General features: G+C 46.3%; 1 protein-coding gene across 1 annotated transcript in view; it reads left to right on the forward strand.

The window, feature by feature from the left end:
- Nucleotides 1-5893: 5893 nt before the first annotated feature.
- Nucleotides 5894-18972, forward strand: part of PLEKHH3 (pleckstrin homology, MyTH4 and FERM domain containing H3) — a 67315-nt gene continuing 54236 nt past the window's right edge. Inside the window, exon 1 of the mRNA XM_069953532.1 lies at nt 5894-6854. Coding sequence (XP_069809633.1) covers nt 6717-6854 — 138 coding nt within the window. The 5' untranslated portion in view covers nt 5894-6716. The remainder of the gene's footprint in view (nt 6855-18972) is intronic.

The raw sequence follows: 18972 nt of genomic DNA on the forward strand, positions 1-18972 counted from the left end.
AAAGATATATGGCAATTAGTGTGCGGAGCGAGCAGCCTGTAGGGTGGACTGGAAAATCCCATTCTGTTTTATAGGAGAAAAGTGCTGTCTCAGGAAGCCCGTCTGACTTTTTAAGAAGTTGATCCTATTAAGTCCATAAAACAATTGATGACTCTCTTAATCGCATTAAGGCTACCACAATGTGTGAAGAGTACAATACGTCTGATTTCAAATGGGACACTAGGTATGGGACATGTGAGGGCATGTCTGCACACATCGAACGTTCAAGGAAAGTAGTGTACATTGTTTTATCATATGGATAGATGTCCGTGATAGGGCCTGTACTGTGCACATAACCTATTACACGGAACGATTATCGGGCCTTACGGCCAATAATCGTCTTGTGTGATGCTGCGTTTACGCGAAGCGATAATTCGCCCAATCAATCGTTCAGCGATTTTAAAGCAACGGTTTGGTTTTTATAACGATCAGCGTTTAGACGAATAAATCGTTGGAAAAATTGTTAGAAGATTCGTAAGAAAAATCGTTATTGCGATCATTTTTAAGATCGCTTAAGCCCATCTTTTACATAGGGTGAATCTTTGAAAGACTGTTTACACAAAGCGATCTGCGAATTTTTAGCGAACAACGATTTTAGAACATGTTGAAATATCAAAATGAATGATTTCTTGCTCGTCGCTTGGTCGTTTGCTGTCTTTACATGGAACGATTATCATCGCACAAATGCGATCGTTATTGCGAAAATTCGAACGATAATCGTTCCGTGTAAACGCAGCATAATAGAAGGCAACGATCAGCCAACATGAACGATGTCGACTGATCGCTGCAGTCGTTTGTCTTTCTTTTTGTTGAAAGACAAACGACTGTGATAGCAGCGACTGCCGCTATCCTCTATGGCAGTGATTTTCAACCTTTTTTGAGCCGCGGCACACTTTTTATACTTAAAAAATCCCGGGGCACACCACCAACCAAAATGGCACAAAATGACACTAAAACAGTACATATTATACATATAGTTAATAATATAGATTCTAAATGTATTTATACTCACTAAGTGTGAAACCTGGGCCTGTTTTCTTCTCCCCCCTGTGCTTCTCTCCTATGCTTCTCTCCACCATACTTCTCCCCCCTGCTTCTCTCCTATGCTTCTCTTCACCATACTTCTCCCCCCTGCTTCTCTCCTGTGCTTCTCTCCCCCATGCTTCTCTCCTGTGCTTCTCTCCACCATACTTCTCCCCCCTGCTTCTCTCCTGTGCTTCTCTCCATCATACTTATCCCCCCTGCTTCTCTCCTGTGCTTCTCTCCCCCATGCTTCTCTCCCCCATGCTTCTCTCCACCATACTTCTCCCCCCTGCTTCTCTCCTGTGCTTCTCTCCACCATACTTCTCCCCCCTGCTTCTCTCCTGTGCTTCTCTCCCCCATGCTTCTCTCCTGTGCTTCTCTCCACCATACTTCTCCCCCCTGCTTCTCTCCTGTGCTTCTCTCCTCCATGCTTCTCTCCTGTGCTTCTCTCCACCATACTTCTCTCCCCCCCTGCTTCTCTCCTGTGCTTCTCTCCACCATACTTCTCTCAACCCCTACTTCTCCACCCTCCTTCTCTCCACCATACTTCTCCCCCCTGCTTCTCTCCACCATACTTCTCCCCCCTGCTTCTCTCCTGTGCTTCTCTCCCCCATGCTTCTCTCCAGTGCTTCTCTCCCCCATGCTTCTCTCCTGTGCTTCTCTCCACCATACTTCTCCCCCCTGCTTCTCTCCTGTGCTTCTCTCCTGTGCTTCTCTCCCCCATGCTTCTCTCCTGTGCTTCTCTCCACCATACTTCTCCCCCTGCTTCTCTCCCCCATGCTTCTCTCCTGTGCTTCTCTCCACCATACTTCTCTCCCCCCTGCTTCTCTCCACCAAACTTCTCTCCCCCCTGCTTCTCTCCGCTGTTTCTCTCCCCCATCCCCAGGTTTCTCTCCCCCCCCCCTTCCTCCTCACCTCCTCCGAGATCGTCGCCGCTGCTGTCCACCTCACCTACTGGCCGCCCGTAGGACCGGACATGCTCCTCCAATCAGCGGAGACCGGGAGCGTGGTGCGCTGCGGCGGACCGTAGCGCACACGTTGATTGGATGCGTGCATCACGGCCCGCCGCAGCGCACCACGCAACCGCCCACATTATAATCCGCCACTGATCGCTGCGCATTGCCGGGGAACAAAACACAGGGGCACCATAGTTTGGGGAACTTTCCCCGCGGCACACCCGACCATGTGCCGCGGCACACTGGTTGAAAATCACTGCTCTATGGGCTGCCCGGCGATCTAGCGATCACCCGGGCAGCTCCCCGTGCCCCCCCCCCCTGCTCCTACTTGCTCGCTGCCGCCGGCAGCAAGTGGGGAACAAGGAGCAAACGAGCGCTGACAACGCTCGTTTGCTCCTCTGTGTCGCCCCGTGTAATAGAGGCTTACGGGATATGCACAGAGACTACAAGCGGATTCCACCATGCAGCCTCCGCTTCGTCGCAGACTCAGTGATATTCGCGTTGAATTCCGCCGTATGACCAACATGTCAATTTTTTGGGTGTCCGTGCGGCCCGGCTGCTTGATAAGTTGTGCCATGTAAGGCCCTATTCACACTTCCGCAATTCTGTGCGCAATTGCGGATCCGCAATTTAGGACAGAAAATAGGGTCAGTGTATTTCAGTGGTGTCATTCACAAATCCGTAGGTGCGTACAGGGCCGTGAATCATGGCGGAAAAAAAAAAGGACAGGCATTAGTGATGACTAAAATTCCTCGACGGACATACCAATAGATCTCTACGGGATCCAATATTTTGCGGATGCGATGCACAAAAAAATACGGATCCACAAATAGTGACTAGTTTATTGTTAATTACACTTTTTCATTTTTGCAGATCAGCAAAAAAATACGGATGCAATATGGATTGAATTTTGAGGATGAAAAATATCAATATCAAATATCAATACTCAAATTTGCGGAGTGAAAAATATACTGACGTGTGAATAGACCTGCCTAAAGGCTGCTGCTCTGAACAGTTCCTGACATGGACAGAGGTGGCAGCAGAGAGCAATGTGTCAGACTGGAAAGAAAATTACAAGTCTCCGTCACTTTCTGACACCAGTTAATTTGAAAGAAAAAATTGTCGATCAATGAGATTGGCTCTGGTTATAGGGATCTGCTCGGTCCGTATAAGGCTGAGTTTCCACATAAAGTATGCATTACAAACACAGTGGAAACCATACCTCCATTTCCAGGGCCGGCTCGAGGCTTTTGTGGGCCCATGGGCGACAGAGCCTCAGCGGGCTCCTTTGTATAGCAAATCATGTGGCATCATTGTTAAGACTGGACTACTTCAGAAAGAAGATGCTGGGAAAGCTGGGTGACCTCCATTATACAAGATGCTGGGAAAGCTGGGTGACCTCCATATACTGACTACTATAAAAGATGCTAGGAAAGCTGGGTGACCACTATTATACTGACTACTATACAATTGCCAATTAATCTGCAATGTGGATTAATACTTAGTGGGGTAGAAACCTCATGATCACATTGATTATATATAATTAATGGACTCCAGGTTAAACAATACTCAGCTCATCCATGTAAAGTGCAAGTGGCAGATATAACTGTGAGGGTCAGTGCAGTCTTCTTTGCCTCATCACAGCATTACATTGACCACAGAAGAGCAGAAAGTTATGCGTTCCCACAATAACATTGCCCCTGAGCCTCACCCTCCAACACATTTCCTTTCTCAAGGAGTTGTTGAGTTATATATGACAAGCCTTCCATGTTTGGCCATCTGTAGTGTGCAGCAGCTCCTTACCTACAGCGCGGCTAATCCTCCACAGTGCCAGGGGCGAGGCTTGCTGCGATGGGGGCGGAGCTTACTGGGACATACCCAGTGCATTAACTTTTCAGGGGATGAGGTGGGGGGAGGCAGTGGCCGGTACCACTCCAGGGGTGTCCAGTGGCCCTGCATCTCAGGGGAAGCAAGTGCCGGGGGCCCCTTGAGATGCTGTGGGCCCCCGGCACTTGCCCAAGTAAGCCGGGTGCTGACGCCGGCCCTGTCCATTTCCCCCCCAATTGGTGCAGCAACATTGCATGATTTCCACCCCATCTGGAACACGATAATGAGACAAATCAGCCCTATCCGGCCGATTATCGCTCTGTGTAATAAGCACAACGATCAGCCGATTTGACGGGTGCTGACTGCGCATCGCTTAGTGTAATAACGGTGCACGGTCGGCGGATGACGATTTCGAAACTCTATACATCACCTATCCAGGCTGCAGGGCTCCTCTTGCGCTCTACCATAGTAACATAGTAAATAAGGTTGAAAGAAGACAAGAGTCCATCAGGTTCAACCTAGGTGAATCCTGCTGTGTTGATCCAGGAAGGCGAAAAACAACCGCCCCACCACAGGGAGAAACCTAAATCTAAATCTAATGCCCATAACTTGTAACTTGGGTAGGTAATGTATAGAGTTTAATCAAGGACTGCAAGGACATCGGTAACAATGTCCATGCAGCCCTTGTTAAACGATTTTTAGGCCGTGTAATGGTGCTTTTACACGGAGCGATTATCGTTCGACTTTTCGTAATATTGATCGTATTTGAGGGATAATCGGCTCGTGTAAACACAGCAAACGATCAAGCGACGAGCAAGAAATAGTTAATTGTGATCTTTCAACATGTTCTCAAATCGTCATTGATCGTTGGCTAAAATTTCGCCAATCGCTTTGTGTAGATTCACCCTATGTGTAAGATGGGTTTAAGCGATCTTAAAAATGATCGCAATAACGATTTTTCTAACGATTGTTCTAACGATTTATTAGTCTAAACGCTGATTGTTATAAAAACAAAATTGTTGCTTTAAAATTGGTAAACGATCGATTGGGCGAATTATCGATGTCCCTGCAGCCCTTGTTAAACGATAATCAGGCCGTGTAATAGGCCCAGTAAACGAGCGCCGGAGTTCGTTCACAGTTATTATCGGGCCCCCATTGGCCCGTGTAATAGGACCCTAGCAGTAAGGCGCAGACCGTGCGCTTCTTCAGCATGGCTTTGTTACAGTCATTCCTCCTATAACAGACTATGCTGTGTTCTCAGTTTGGAGCCGAAATGCAAAATGCTTCATATGAAAATGACACGACACATTTTTTCATGTTCAGCTCCGGGGCTTTTTTTTTTCTCTTTTTTACCTTTTTAGACTTGTTTAAAGCAGCAGATAGTTATGTAATTCCATTTGTCAGCCCTAACTGGCTGGACAGGATCAATAACATACTAGGTATGACATTTACCTATAGCTATTCTATTCCGTCAGTATAATAGATATTGCTATTCGTACGATTTCTTCGCAAACATTGACGAACATAATTATAGATTATTATTAATGTGTACATAGGCTGCTCCGCATGGTATCGGATTGACCCTTATTATAGGTTGTGTAAGGATAAAATTTTGTAGAACGTACTGGGATCTGTAGTACACCAACTAGTCATCTAACGTTGGTATGTACACTTTATCTGCACTTGGGCTTTTAAACGAGGGGTTAAATGCAGGGGCAGCACCATGCTGCAGCTGGCTGCCCCCCTCCTCGCCTGTGTTCTGCCAAGGGGCACATGATGCAACAAGCTGTAGACTCAGAGCAGGGTTTTGCACAACCTGGCGACACACCTCCGCACTGCTATTGGTGGCAGCCACCCGTAGGCTCCCTGACATTGGTCAGTCGTCGATCCCATCCCCCTCCACATGGCAGTGAGTGTCAGGCATCTCCCTGTATAATGTACAGGAGGAGGAAGGGCAGCCTCCCTCCCTATGCTGTAGCACCCTCCTCCCACTCCCTCCCTTTTATTCTCCCTCCACTCTTTTCCTTCTCTCTCCTTGTTCATCAGGAAGTAGTTACAGACACAGCTGCAGTCACGTCTTCATTCGGATCTCTTATTTTTTTTTCTTCCCCCCATAAAATTCTAAAAAAAATTTTAAACATTTTTTAGATTCATTGAATTTCTATGGAGCAACTACCGGATTTAAAGGGGATGATATAATCCAAGTAAAAAGTCGAGAGTTACTGTGCACTAGACTTGGCAGGAGTATACTGTACATCTGGCCTTTTCAACCTTTTTATCTGCAGCTGGATGGTGGCCTAACCCTTATAAAAGGTCCATCGTAATCCGTGCCTTCTAATTCCAGATGTGCATTCCTGCTTTTGGACTATTATCCGAATACCACTAGTACACCCAACACTGAGAAGTCTTAGCCGGGGAGAGATCATGCCTTGCTGCCAGTTGTGAGACTGTGGTGGTTGCAGATGTGGGCACCACCAGATGCCAAGACCCCTCCTTCCAACCAAAGGCTGATAAAGAAGAAAAGAGTGTCCCAATCTTCCGGTGACGGACCCTGATCCAACCCTGGTGGGGGGGTTGTCTGCCCACCCCTGGCTTGTCAAACCATTCCTAACGCTGGATCCTTCTCTTTGGATTTTTACTTAGAACGGTCTTCCCCTAATCTATTTGGTGGCACCATCCCACTTATTTCCATCATTGACTGCCAAGGGGGTCTCTTTCTCCGTCTTCCTTTTATTTGACAGATATCTCGGCTACGTTGCATCTGAAACTGTTGCAGTCTTTATTCTCAGTTGGGGGCTGAAGATTGTCAGATGTGAGCCACCTCAGCCGGAGAACAGGCTGGGGGGGAGAGAGGTGGAGGGGCCCTTCTGAATGCCTTTACAAGGATTCTGGTGGTGGGTTTGCTGCAGGCATGGGTTTACCCTCCTGGGCAGGGAATATGGGGAAAAAGAGGAAGAGGAGGAATCATTCGAGATGAGCAGTCCTGGTGTCCAGATGACCAACAGAAACGTAAGTACCTCTATATACCTTGCATATGGTTATTCCGTACTATAATTGTTTTTTACGCTATAATAACCTCATCATCCGAGCAATGTCCCGTGAAATCCTATAGAACATTAAATAAGGCAATGGTAAAAGTCGCAGTTAAGTTGTCATATTAACAAATTGCCGATGACTGAATCCTTCCCATGAATTATTAATTCAGGTAATAGCCGCTGGTCTATAATGAATGATTTAACAGTCTGACGGCCTGGAAGCGTGCTTAGATGGTAGATGCGCTTCTCGCCATTGTCCTTGGCTATCGATGTAGATTACTAAAGCCACAATAGACGAGAAGCGGAGTCAGTAATGGTGAACGATGATGTCAACCCTACCAAAATGACCGGGTGCAATCCGATGTGTCGCTAGGGAAATTTACCCAGCAGGACGGCAAATCGTAGAGGAAAATATATGAGGGGATTGTAGAAAGGAGTTTGCAGGGTTCCTATTAACCATTTGTTAACAATTCTCAGCAAAGTGAAACATTGTTGCATATACGTACAGCAGCTGGGTTCCATCCGTACGTAAACTTTATTTAGGTAAAACTGCTGTTGCTATGGCAACCATTCCGGGAAATCTGCCAAGGCGAGTGTTGCTACACTTTACAGTTTTGTTACTTTGCCCTGGGCGATAGCCATTGTAGGTGCAGAATAAAGGGAACCTTTTTTTTTTTCCAGGTATCATTGGGACATCCATATTCACATGTCTCGGGCAGGTTCACCATCTGGATTGTGTGTATTGGTTACGCAAGAGGACAGAGGTTTTTATCCAATAACTTGTGGAAGAACACATGTCTATGCTATGGATGGTGTTAGATAGGTTTTATGTTTGTTTAGTTTTTTTGCCTTTATGCAGGCAGACCCATGCTCGATCTATAGGATTGCCGCTCGTTTAATGATCAGAATGATTGTACTTCCGGGGAAGCGTGGGTGATCACTGGGTCGACTACATCATAGTCGATTAAGCAAGAGATGTGTGGCCAATAGCGATGAGCGAATTTACGGAACGCTTTTGAATTGTTCATTTGGCATTTGACTTCCGATGACTGGAGATGTTGGATACAACCCTAAGGCTGCATTCACACGTGGCCGCGGATCGGCAGGCAATTTTAGGATCCATTCAAACAATCCATGCCGCGACCCCTCAGCGGCGCAAAAAATAGAACATGTCTTGGTGCGGAGGAGGATCACGGTACGGATCCCCCAATAGAAGTGCAGCCCACCTGCCAACTACTTGCCTACTCCCCCACCCGTGCCGGCCGGCTACACATGTTCATCAGAAGTGGCGTGGTCCCTCGTTGCCTTCTTCTCACGACACCAGCACGAACCAGCATAGTCCACGTGACTTCCGTTGAACGTGTGTAAGTCCGCTGGCATGGGGGAAGTAGTCGAATAGTAGTCAGATTATGCGCTCCTGTCATCTCTTTGCCGGGGAGGGGGTTTGGGGTGGGGTGTTGTATTTCTATTGCGGGATCCGTGCCGCAATCCTGCTCCGGGCATGACCTATGCGTGGATTGCAGAGGGGGTCGCAGCACAGATCGTGTGAATGAAGCCTAAGGCTGCCAGGTAAACATAGATACAGCCGGGTATAGCTTATGGCTGTATCCATGTTATCCAGGACTCCCTAAGGCTGCATCCAATGTCTCCAGGCAGCAGGAGACAAATGCCGAACGTTCAGGTTTGAATCAACAAATCATAAGCGTTTGGCAAGTTCGCTCATCACTAGCGGCCAACCATTGATGTTTTTTTAGGAAAGTCTGAAGGCCATATTACCCGGCAGTGATTACAGAGCCTATTTCATGACTCAATATTTGGATGGTCAGGGCTGCAAGAACATCACTAGATTGTTCGTGCAGCCCTTTCCTTTCGACCTTCGGCTGTACATCACTTGTTACACAGAAGGATGTGCGACCGCTGGCGGATTTTCTTTTCACATCTTTAAAGTGGACAATTAGCCGACCATTCATCTATTACATGGGGAGATATCTGCCTGATTTGTCAGGTAATCTCTGTGTAATCCCAGTGATCAGACAGCGGACGAGTGTTTGCTCATTCACTGGAGGATCATTATTTCTTGAATGAGGCAAGAATCAGCCTGTTTGGCCAATAGTCGCCCCATGTTTTTACACTGTGCCCTTTGGTGGCCAAAATCTAGATTTGGATCATAGTGAATGAGATAATATAAAGAACAGATGCTACATATACATATAGAAAAAAGAGTAGAAGTAACATCTGTTCTTTTTATTATGTAATTCATTCAGATCCACATCTGGTTTTAGTTTCAGTAAAAACTATGGGGGAGATTTATCCAACATGGTGTAAAGTGAAACTGGCTCAGTTGCCCCTAGCAACCAATCAGATTCCACCTTTCATTCCTCACACACTCTTTGGAAAATGGAAGGTGGAATCTGATTGGTTGCTAGGGGCAACTGAGCCAGTTTCACTTTTTTGATAAATCTCCCCCTACAACTAAACTGCCCAATGTAAGAGCAGCCTAAAAGGCCCTGTAGGACTTGTCTTGTTGCTGCAGAGCCGGATTATGCTGGCCTTGCGCAGTGAGTGAAGCAAGTTGGCCAGAATTGACAATTTCGAAAATTTTGGAACACCATTGTCTTAAAAGGGGTACTCCGATAAAAAAAAATCCCTTAAATCAACTGATGTCATAAAGTTATATAGATGTTAAATTTACTTCTTTTTATAAAAAAAACTCCAGTCTTCCAGTATTTATCAGCTGCTGTTTGTCCTGTAAGAAGTGGTGTATTCTTTCCTAGTATTGCAGTTCAGCCCCATCCAAGTTAAAGAGGTACTCCAGCATTTTTTTCTCTCTTTCTAATCAACTGGTATGAACCCAAACTCTCGGTAATGATTCCCGCTGTCTGCCCGCTCCTTGCAGCGGGCGGATCCAGCGGGAGGACCGCCTGGAAAACTGGGATACAGCCATAGCCATAGGCTGTATCCCAGTTTTCCAGGCGGTCCTCCCGCTGTATCCACCCGCTCCACGGAGCAGGCAGACAGCGGGAATCTGATGCCGAGCGTTCGGGTTCATACGAACCCGAACCTCGGAGGGTTCGGACCATCCCTAGTCAGAAAGTTCTATAGATTTGTAATTTACTCCTATTTAAAAATCTCAAGTCTTCCAGTATTTATCAGCTGCTGTATGTCCTGCAGGAAGTGGTGTATTATTTTCAGTCTGAGTTAGTGCTCTCTGCTGCCACCTTTGTCCAGAGGAGGAGAGATTTTCTATGGGGATTTCCTACTACACTGGACAGTACACTGGACAGTCACAAACAGAGGTGGCAGCAGAGAACACTGTGTCAGACTGGAAAGAATACACCACTTTCTGCAGGACATACAGCAGCTGATACGTACTGGTAGACTTGAGTTTTCTAAATAGAAATTCCCCAATTTAAACTAAATTTTAGTCTGACATGTAGCTGGTGAGATTGTTCCGACCCCACGGATGATTGATCAGCCACACTCTTGGCAGTTTATGGGTTAACAATGTTAAGATAATCCTGCCCATGACTTCCTTTGGATCTTGCGGTGACTTGATGGATTTATCTGGCTTTAAAATCCACATTAATCCATAGGTTGACATTAGAGAATCTCTGGAGTGACAGGTATGAGCAGATGCAAAGCGAGAATCCATGGAAGTTCTGGGTGATAAGCTTCAACCAACCTGTTGCTAAAAACGTTCTTGTAGAGATAATTGTCAGCTACATTATATTGGTGCAAGTGGGCAAGTGACCTTCCTTTACTTCTTTTTTTCTCCCTATGGAATACCGTACTACACAGACATGGAGACATGCCTATAGCGTGCCCATATGATGCTGCATCCCAGGGCCTGTCTGATGTCACCCACCCTCAGATGATTCGCTCAGTGCATAACACTATTGCCCTGCAGTGCTAGGGTCCAGGGTTTGAATCTAAGGGTACTATTACACGGAACCATTCGTCCCATTATCGCTCCGTGGAATACAGACAACGATCAGCAGATGATCGTGTCATCGGTTGATCGTTTATTTAGGTTCAAACCTAAAATCATCGGGCACCGACCGCGCATCGCTGCGTGGAATAGCAAAGCGCGGCGGCCAACCAACGATTTCACAACCACCATGCTTTACCTAATCATGTTACAGGTCTTCTTCCTCCAGGTCCCGCGCGCAGCAGCTTCGGTGCTGCCTGTCTTAGCTGACAGACCGCTCAGCCAATCACTGGCCAGGACCGTCGCGGACAGAGATTGGCTGAGCGGTCTGTCAGCTCAGACAGGCCGCTCCGAAGCTGCTGCTGCGTGCGAGAGGAAGAGGAGCACAGGAGAAGACCTGCAACATGGATAGGTAATGTATGGTGTTTAAACAAGTGCTGCAATGACATCGGTATCGATGTCCATGCAGCCCTTGCTAAATGATTATCAGGCCGTGTAATAGGCCCAGTAAATGATATAATAAAAATTATAAAATGTTCCAGAAACGACGCCACTTTGGTCTGCTGGCTGTGTCTGGAATTGCAGCTCAACTTCTTTTTCTTGTATAAGGCGGAGCTACAATCCTATTCTCAACCCATGTACAAGAATATCATTCTTATGTGACCCCTTAGTCTGAAAATGCATTACAACATTGAAGTTAAAGAAGCAGTTCAGCAGGTCCCACGGCGCCGTTCAAATCCACCTCTGCTGTGACTCCTCTTCTGTCTCCTGTGATTGTGTGCCGGAACTCAGGCGCTTCAATCCATTCTCTATGGAAATCCGGCATTCAATCACAGGACAGAGAAGAGGAGTCACTGCAGAGGCTGAAGTGAGCGCACGCCAGATTTGAATGGCGCCGCGGGATACCGATCAGCTGCAGTGAGTATACGTGCCAGCAGCTACCGGGGGGTTCAATAATAATTTTTTGTGAACTGCTTCTTTAAAAATCTTTCAAATCAGCTGGTACCAGAAAGTTAGAAGGATTTGTCTTTTGCACCTATTAAATAATATCAAGCTTTCCAGTACTTATCAGCTGCTGTATGTCCTGCAGGAAGGGTGTAGTCTTTGCAGTCTGACACAGTGCTCTCTGCTGCCACCTCTGTCCAGAGCAGTAGCAAATTCCCATAGAAAACCTCTCCTGCTCTGGACAGTACCTGACATGGACAGAGTTGGCAGCAGAGAGAACTGTGTCAGACTAGAAAGAATATACTACTTTCTACAGGACATACAGCAGCTGATAAGTACAGGAAGGTTTAAGATTATTAAATAGAAGTAAATTACAAATCTATATAACTTTCCGACACCAGTTGATTAGAAATTGAAAATGCTGGAGTACCCCTTTGACTTTTATGGGGCTGAACTGCAATACTAGTACTAGTCTCAACCCAGGTACCAGAATATAATTCTAATGTGACCACTTAGTCATAAAATGCATTACAAAATTAAAGTGAACAGGAAGCCAAGTTGCTGTATGGTGCAATTTTGGCTCCATGTAAAAATCCGCATATATCTTTAGTGGGAACAGACTAGGCCCATGTCCATTGGGAATGACTGCTGCTTGGTTGGTACGGGGAGGGATTTTTCCTGCCTGCATTTTAGATTTGTTGGAAAGTTCTTCGGAATCTTTCATCACATGAGCTGAGCGAGTTTACAATTCAATTCTCAAATCAGTTTAGCCTTGCTATGTGACTCGAATTATATGTACCTTAAGGTATCCAGTGTTCTTCCTTTCCATGAAAGTCAATGGAAGCATTGACCGTGGCGGTGTATGTTGACATCTTCTAAATGCTGGATCGGAAAAAAAGTGCTGACACCTGCAGTTTTAGTGGTTAATGTGTTACCGATGCAGTATATGTGTACACATTGGGTGACTCCAATGATAGTAAAAACAGAACCTAACAGATACAGGAGATAAGTTCCTGTAATTTCATTTTCAGGATAAGCTGTCTTGTGTATATACATGAGGAGCAGCAGTATTGTGGCTATTATACAACTTGTATATGGTATTTTCACTAGTTTTCTCCTCTGCATGGTAAGCCAGTGTGTGGAGACCAGTCTGTATCATGTCTTTTATACACTACACAAACACAGTTGAGGATATCCTGGTCTTCTATGTCTAGGAAGTTGCAACAGTACTAAGGACATTAGAGAGCAGTACCAATTAGTCTAAGCTGTGAATTAAGCTATAGAGAGAAATCAAATACTCAGCTTGTGTATTCTGTTTGCAGTTATTACCATTTTTTTTAAATACTATTTGTACTATTTTAGTGACCTGACTGTATGATTGATTGTTAAGCACCCTACAATACTAATATACTGCAGTGTACTGTCAGAATACCAATAATGGCTGCCATGGAGACCTTTAGAATGCCCCTGGCTCCCATAACACCCATTCACCCAGCACCCTGTGATTGTAGTATAGGACGGCAAAAGGACCCCAGCAATGAGTGGTGTGTACTTAACCACCTAGATGCTGTAGTCATCAGCAGCAGCATCTAGGTAGTTAAATAACCTCAGCCAATTTTATACATCCCTTATATGATCTGTCATGGAGCTTTAAGGGGTTAAAGTTATTGTTTTAACCTACTAAGAGTGGAAAGGCCCTATGACTATTATTGCTTGGGGCCCAGTCTACTCCAAGTCCAAGAGTTTAACCCTTGTGCTGACCCCGATTATAACAATATGCAATGTTAGCCTTGTAAGGTAATTAGACTCAGAATTTCTTAGAATTTCTAAAACCAGGAATTTTAGATTTTTTTTCCCCATTCCAAGGGACTTCCCCTTACATTTCAGGTCTCCCGCTGGCCTCTGAACGACGGCCAGTCTCAACATGCTAGGACGTCCTTCACAAACTGGTCACAAAGGGATGGATGTTCTGGAAAAGAAATCTGCCGGGCTGCATCTGGGAATTTGCTCATCAATGCAACCCTTCAACGTTCATTTTCACAATGGCCGGTCAGCACCTGGCTTCCCAGAGTAACAACAAAGCCCCTCAGTATCTTGCCTGCGGTGAGGCTCCCAGTAATGAGACCCACATGCTTCATCTGCTGTCTCCGAGCTGAAGCTTTGCCGGCCTTGCACTCCTAATCCATTCCGTGCAGCACACATATGGGTAAACAGACATATGGTAAAATAGGCAGGAACACAGTGGCGCACGATTACCCAGAATCCAATGGATATTCACTATACTCCACAATACTGCAGACATTTACAGGTTGGGCTTTCATAAGATTAAGTTATTTTTATTTTCTAATTCATATTAATGGTGGGACAACCCCTTTGAGAGCAAGGCGCCCATACACCTTAAGCCTCGAAACTGTGGCCCTCCAGCCGTTTCAATACTACATTTCCTATCATGCCTGGACGGCCAAATTCAAAACATTAGTTATGTCCGGGCATGATGGGAATTGTGGTTTTGCAACAGCTGGAGGGCTGCAGTTTGGAGACCCATGCCTTAGGGTGTTATTTCACGGGCCGGAGGGGGCCAGATAATAACTATAAACGAACACGATATGTTAGATCAGCACTTGTTTACTGGGCCTATTCCACGGCCCGATTATCGTTTAACAGGGGCTGCATGGACATCGTTACCGATGTCGTTGCAGCCCTTGCTTAAACTTTATACATTTCCTATCCATGCTGCAGGGCTCCTCTTGCTGTCTTCTTCTCCCCGGATTCCGCACGCTCCAGATTCAGAGCGGCCTGTCTCAGCTGACCGGCTGCTCAGCCAATCACTGGCCGCGGTGGTCTTGGGGAGAAGAAGACCGCAAGAGGAGCCCTGCATCCTGGATAGGTAATGTAAATCGTCAGCCGCCGGCCGCGCATCGCATTGCTGACAATTATAGGTCCAAACCTATATCAACGATCAGCCGATGATCGTCGTCATCGGCTGATCGATGTATTTATTACACACAGCAATAATCGGGCCGATTCGGCTGATTATCGCTCCGTGGAATAGGCTACTGAGACTAAAGTCCGCTGACTTAAATACCATGTTATGAAGATTTACACTGGTTGGAGATGTTGGAAGCCATCTTTAAACTACAAATTTTATTATGCCCTTATCAATTTGGGTCCACCCAATATGTTACCTATCTACCAAAATAAGGTCCACATCCATTCCAGATTTCAGCATCAGAGGATCCACGATGGAACACAGTTGGATCCTCTCAATGGAACCGGAATGAATATTCTTGACTCAACACCAAAAATCAGGGGGCCCACTGCTGTAAGAATACCTGCAGCTACTGGGAAGCCTGTACAGACCTGGTTCAATACAATGTTACCTTGGAACAATTGATCAAGGGCATCACGTCTGTATAAACAGTCATGAGTTGTGTAGTGTGAATCTAAAGGCCCTATTACACGGAACAATAATCGGTCGATTATCGCTCTGTGTAATAAACACAACAATCAGCCGATGACAACGATCATCGGCTGATCGTTAATATAGGTTTGGACCTATAATTGTCAGGCGCCGACCGTGCATCGCCACGTGTAATAGGTATCGCTATTCATGCTGCAGGGCTCCTCTTGCGCTCTGCTTCGCTCCGGGTCCCGCGCGCTGCAGCTTCAGAGCAGCCTCTCTGAGCTGACAGGCCGCTTAGCCAATCACTCTCCGGGACCGCCACGGCCAGTGATTGGCTGAGTCAGCTAAGACAGGCCGCTCTGAGGCTGCAGCGCACGAGACCCGGTGAGCGGCAGAGCACAAGAGGAGCCCTGCAGCATGGATAGGTAATGTATAGAGTTTAAGCAAGGGCTGCAAGGACATCGGTAACGATGTCCATGCAGCCCTTGTTAAACAATTATTGGGCCGTGTAATAGGGCCAGTAAACGAACACCGATCTAGCAGATCAGCGCTCGTTTACAGTTATTATCGGGCCCCCATCGGCTCATGTAATAGGACCCTAAAGGTGCTTGTACACTCTATACTAAGGTTGGTTGAACCCACCACTAGTTATACAAAACAGCTATCGTTCATGTGGCCCGACTCCATGATTCGTCGTGGCTGAAAACGAGCTCCGATGTGCTTGCGTCCTTGTCCCTGCTTTCCCCAAAGGGAGCACATAAACGGTGAGTAGTGCCCGGGAGAGATATCAGTTGGCCGATTGATAGTTTGGCCAATAGTTGTTGAAGGTGTATGCAGGGGCGGTCTTGGCATTTCTGGGGCCCCAAGCGAAGTTATGTCTGGCCCCCCCCCCCTCGACACGCGTTCCAAAACAATAGACCGATGTGTGTTGCCCCCAGTAGTATATACCCCTTGTGCGCTACCCCCAGTAATATATACTCCTTGTGTGCTGCCCCCAATAGTATATACCCCTTGTGTCCTTCCCCCAGTAGTATATACCCCTTGTTTGCTTCCCCCAGTATTATATAGACCCCTGTGTGTTCCCCCAGTTATATATAGCCCCCGGGTGTTCCCCCAGAAGTATATAGACCTCCTGTGTGCTGCCCCAGTTGTATATAGACCCCCTTTGTGCTGCCCCCAGTTGTATATACCCCCTGTGTGCTCCCCCACTGTATATAGGCCCCCTGTGTGCTCCCTCAGGGGTTTCTAGCCCTCCTGTGTGCTCCCCCACTTGGATATAGACCCCTGTGTGCTCCCCCACTTGGATATAGACCCCTGTGTGCTCCTCCAGTTGTATATAAACCCCCTGTGTTGTTCCCCCAGTAGTATGTAGACCCCCTGTGTGCCCCACCAGTATTATATAGACCCCCTGTGTGCTGACCCAGTTGTATACAGACCCCTGTGTGCTCCCCCAGTTATATATAGACCACCTGTGTGCCTCACAAGTAGTATATAGACCCCCTGTATGTTCCCCCAGTAGTATATAGACCCCCTGTGTGCCCCACCAGTAGTATATAGACCCCTGTGTGCTCCCCCAGTAGTATATAGCCCCCCTGTGTGCTCTCCCACTTGGATATAGACCTCCTGTGTGCTCTCCAAGTTATATATAGACCCCATTCTGCTGCCTCAAGTAGTATATAGACCCCCTGTGTGCTGCCCCCAGTAGTAGATAGACCCCTCTGTGAAGCCCCAGTAGTCTATAGCCCCCCTGTGTGCTCCCCCTTTTATATAGCCCCCCTGTGTGCTCCCCCCATTTATATAGACCCCCGATGTGCGCTCCCCCAGTTAAACAGACCCCTGTGTGCTCCCCCTCCCATATATTACATAACACAATAAAACAAACACTTATACTCACCTGGGTCCGGGCGTCTTCTCTTCTCTTCACTCTTGTGGCCACAGGAAGGGTTTTCCCTGCGATCATAAGAGGCCGCACTACCCTTGTCCTTGCGCCGATGCTCCAGTGATGTCACTGGAGCGCTGGCACCACAAGGACAAAGCTGCCACTTGTGACCTCAGGGAAAACTCTTCTACCGGCCACAAGAGTGACTGACAGGAAGGGAGCCAATGTCTCCCGCCCTGTCAGTGCTGCTGCATGTAACTATGAGCGCTCATTACGAGTGCTCATAGTTACAGTTCAGATGGCAGCAGTGAGCGGGGCAGCGGCCCTGCCCAGCGGTCTTGAGCACAAGAGCGGGACGTGGGGGCTTGGTGCCAAAGACCGCCACTGGGTGTATGGTCACCTTTAAGGTACCTAGACACTGTATACTTGGGCCGTCAGTATAAAGTGTATCGTGTTTCTACTGAATCTCCATCGACAGATGATGTTAGTGGACATAGAGGTCAGGCGGGATGGAAAATCACTGCCTGACCCCGTCATTTTCAGAGGGTTCGAATGTGCCTAATGTTAATGCCTATGGGGAAAGCGGGAGAAATAACTATAAGCTTATTGATCATTGCACCACCAGTTGTTGAAGGTGTATGCCCACCTTTAGACTCCTCGTTTCGTAACAAATTACAAAGACACCCTAACACAAAACTTATGCATTTACCTCTCCTTTTTTTTCTAAGGGGTATTTTTTTCCCAAATCAACTGGTTACAGAAAGTTATAAAAGTTTGCAATTTACTTCTATATTTAAAAATGTAAAGATTTTTCTATACTTTTCAGCTGCTGTATGCCCTGCAGGAAGTGGTGTATTCTTTCCAGTCTGACACAGTGCTCTCTGCTGCCACCTCTGATCATGTCAGGAACTGGCAGGATAGGTTTTCTATGGGGATTTCCTACTGTTCCTACTGGACAGTTCCTGACATGGACAGAGGTGGCAGCAGAGAGCACTGTGTCAAACTGGAAAGAAAATGCCACTTCCTGCAGGACATCCAGCAGCTGATAAGTACTGGAAGATTTGAGATTTTTAAATCTGTATGACTATATATTTATATATATATATATATATATATATATATATATATATATATATATTTATAATAGCTATCTCTGAGGGGGAAGCATTGCCATAACCCAAACTTGTGGGCACATTAAACATACATATATTTAATATGGAGTGACGTATAGTTTAAGAGGCTAGCCGTTACCATGCGCCAACACTGTATTTACTATACAGTTAGACGTACGCTTAGTCATTTTGGGAAATCACCCCCACTCTAATTGTTGGGTGTCTTTGCGGAAGTGGTTTTGCATTTGTGTGGTATTCTGTGAAAAACCTAGAGACTCACACAGAGGAATCTGACTGTTTCTGTACAAATTGAGTAAGGAGCGGCCCTAGCATCAGATCCCCGGAGGCTGTGGAAAACCTGTCGGGCCAGATACGATTATTACACCTTTCTTTTTCAGTGATAAAGATGTCAGATCTGATGTCAAGCTGAGGAGACCTGACTGGGTTAGTTGTCACGGAGAGAAGTTGCTTTGTAATAAGTACTTGTCAGGTCCGGGAATCTGCCTTCTCATTACTCTTATACGCCCAATGCTTTTATGCTAGCGTCCATCATACAACAATTTGCGTCTGTGTAACCATCATGGTATCAATTGCCAATACTTGTTTTATGAAGAAAGACGTATAAAAGAAGATGTCAGTATGTAGTGTACATGTTGTGCAAAATCATCAATAAAAATGCGCAATATTGCAACTAAATAAATTGCCAATAACAAGAACTGATATACTGTAGGCGCTCCATTACTCATGCGGACAAGTCGGAACAAACCACTGATCTTATGACCCTGTAAAGGTAATTGTTGGCCACTAGAGATGATCGCAACTGGA

Source organism: Dendropsophus ebraccatus, chromosome 14 (assembly GCF_027789765.1).
Source record: "Dendropsophus ebraccatus isolate aDenEbr1 chromosome 14, aDenEbr1.pat, whole genome shotgun sequence".
Classification (NCBI taxonomy): Eukaryota; Metazoa; Chordata; class Amphibia; order Anura; family Hylidae; genus Dendropsophus; species Dendropsophus ebraccatus.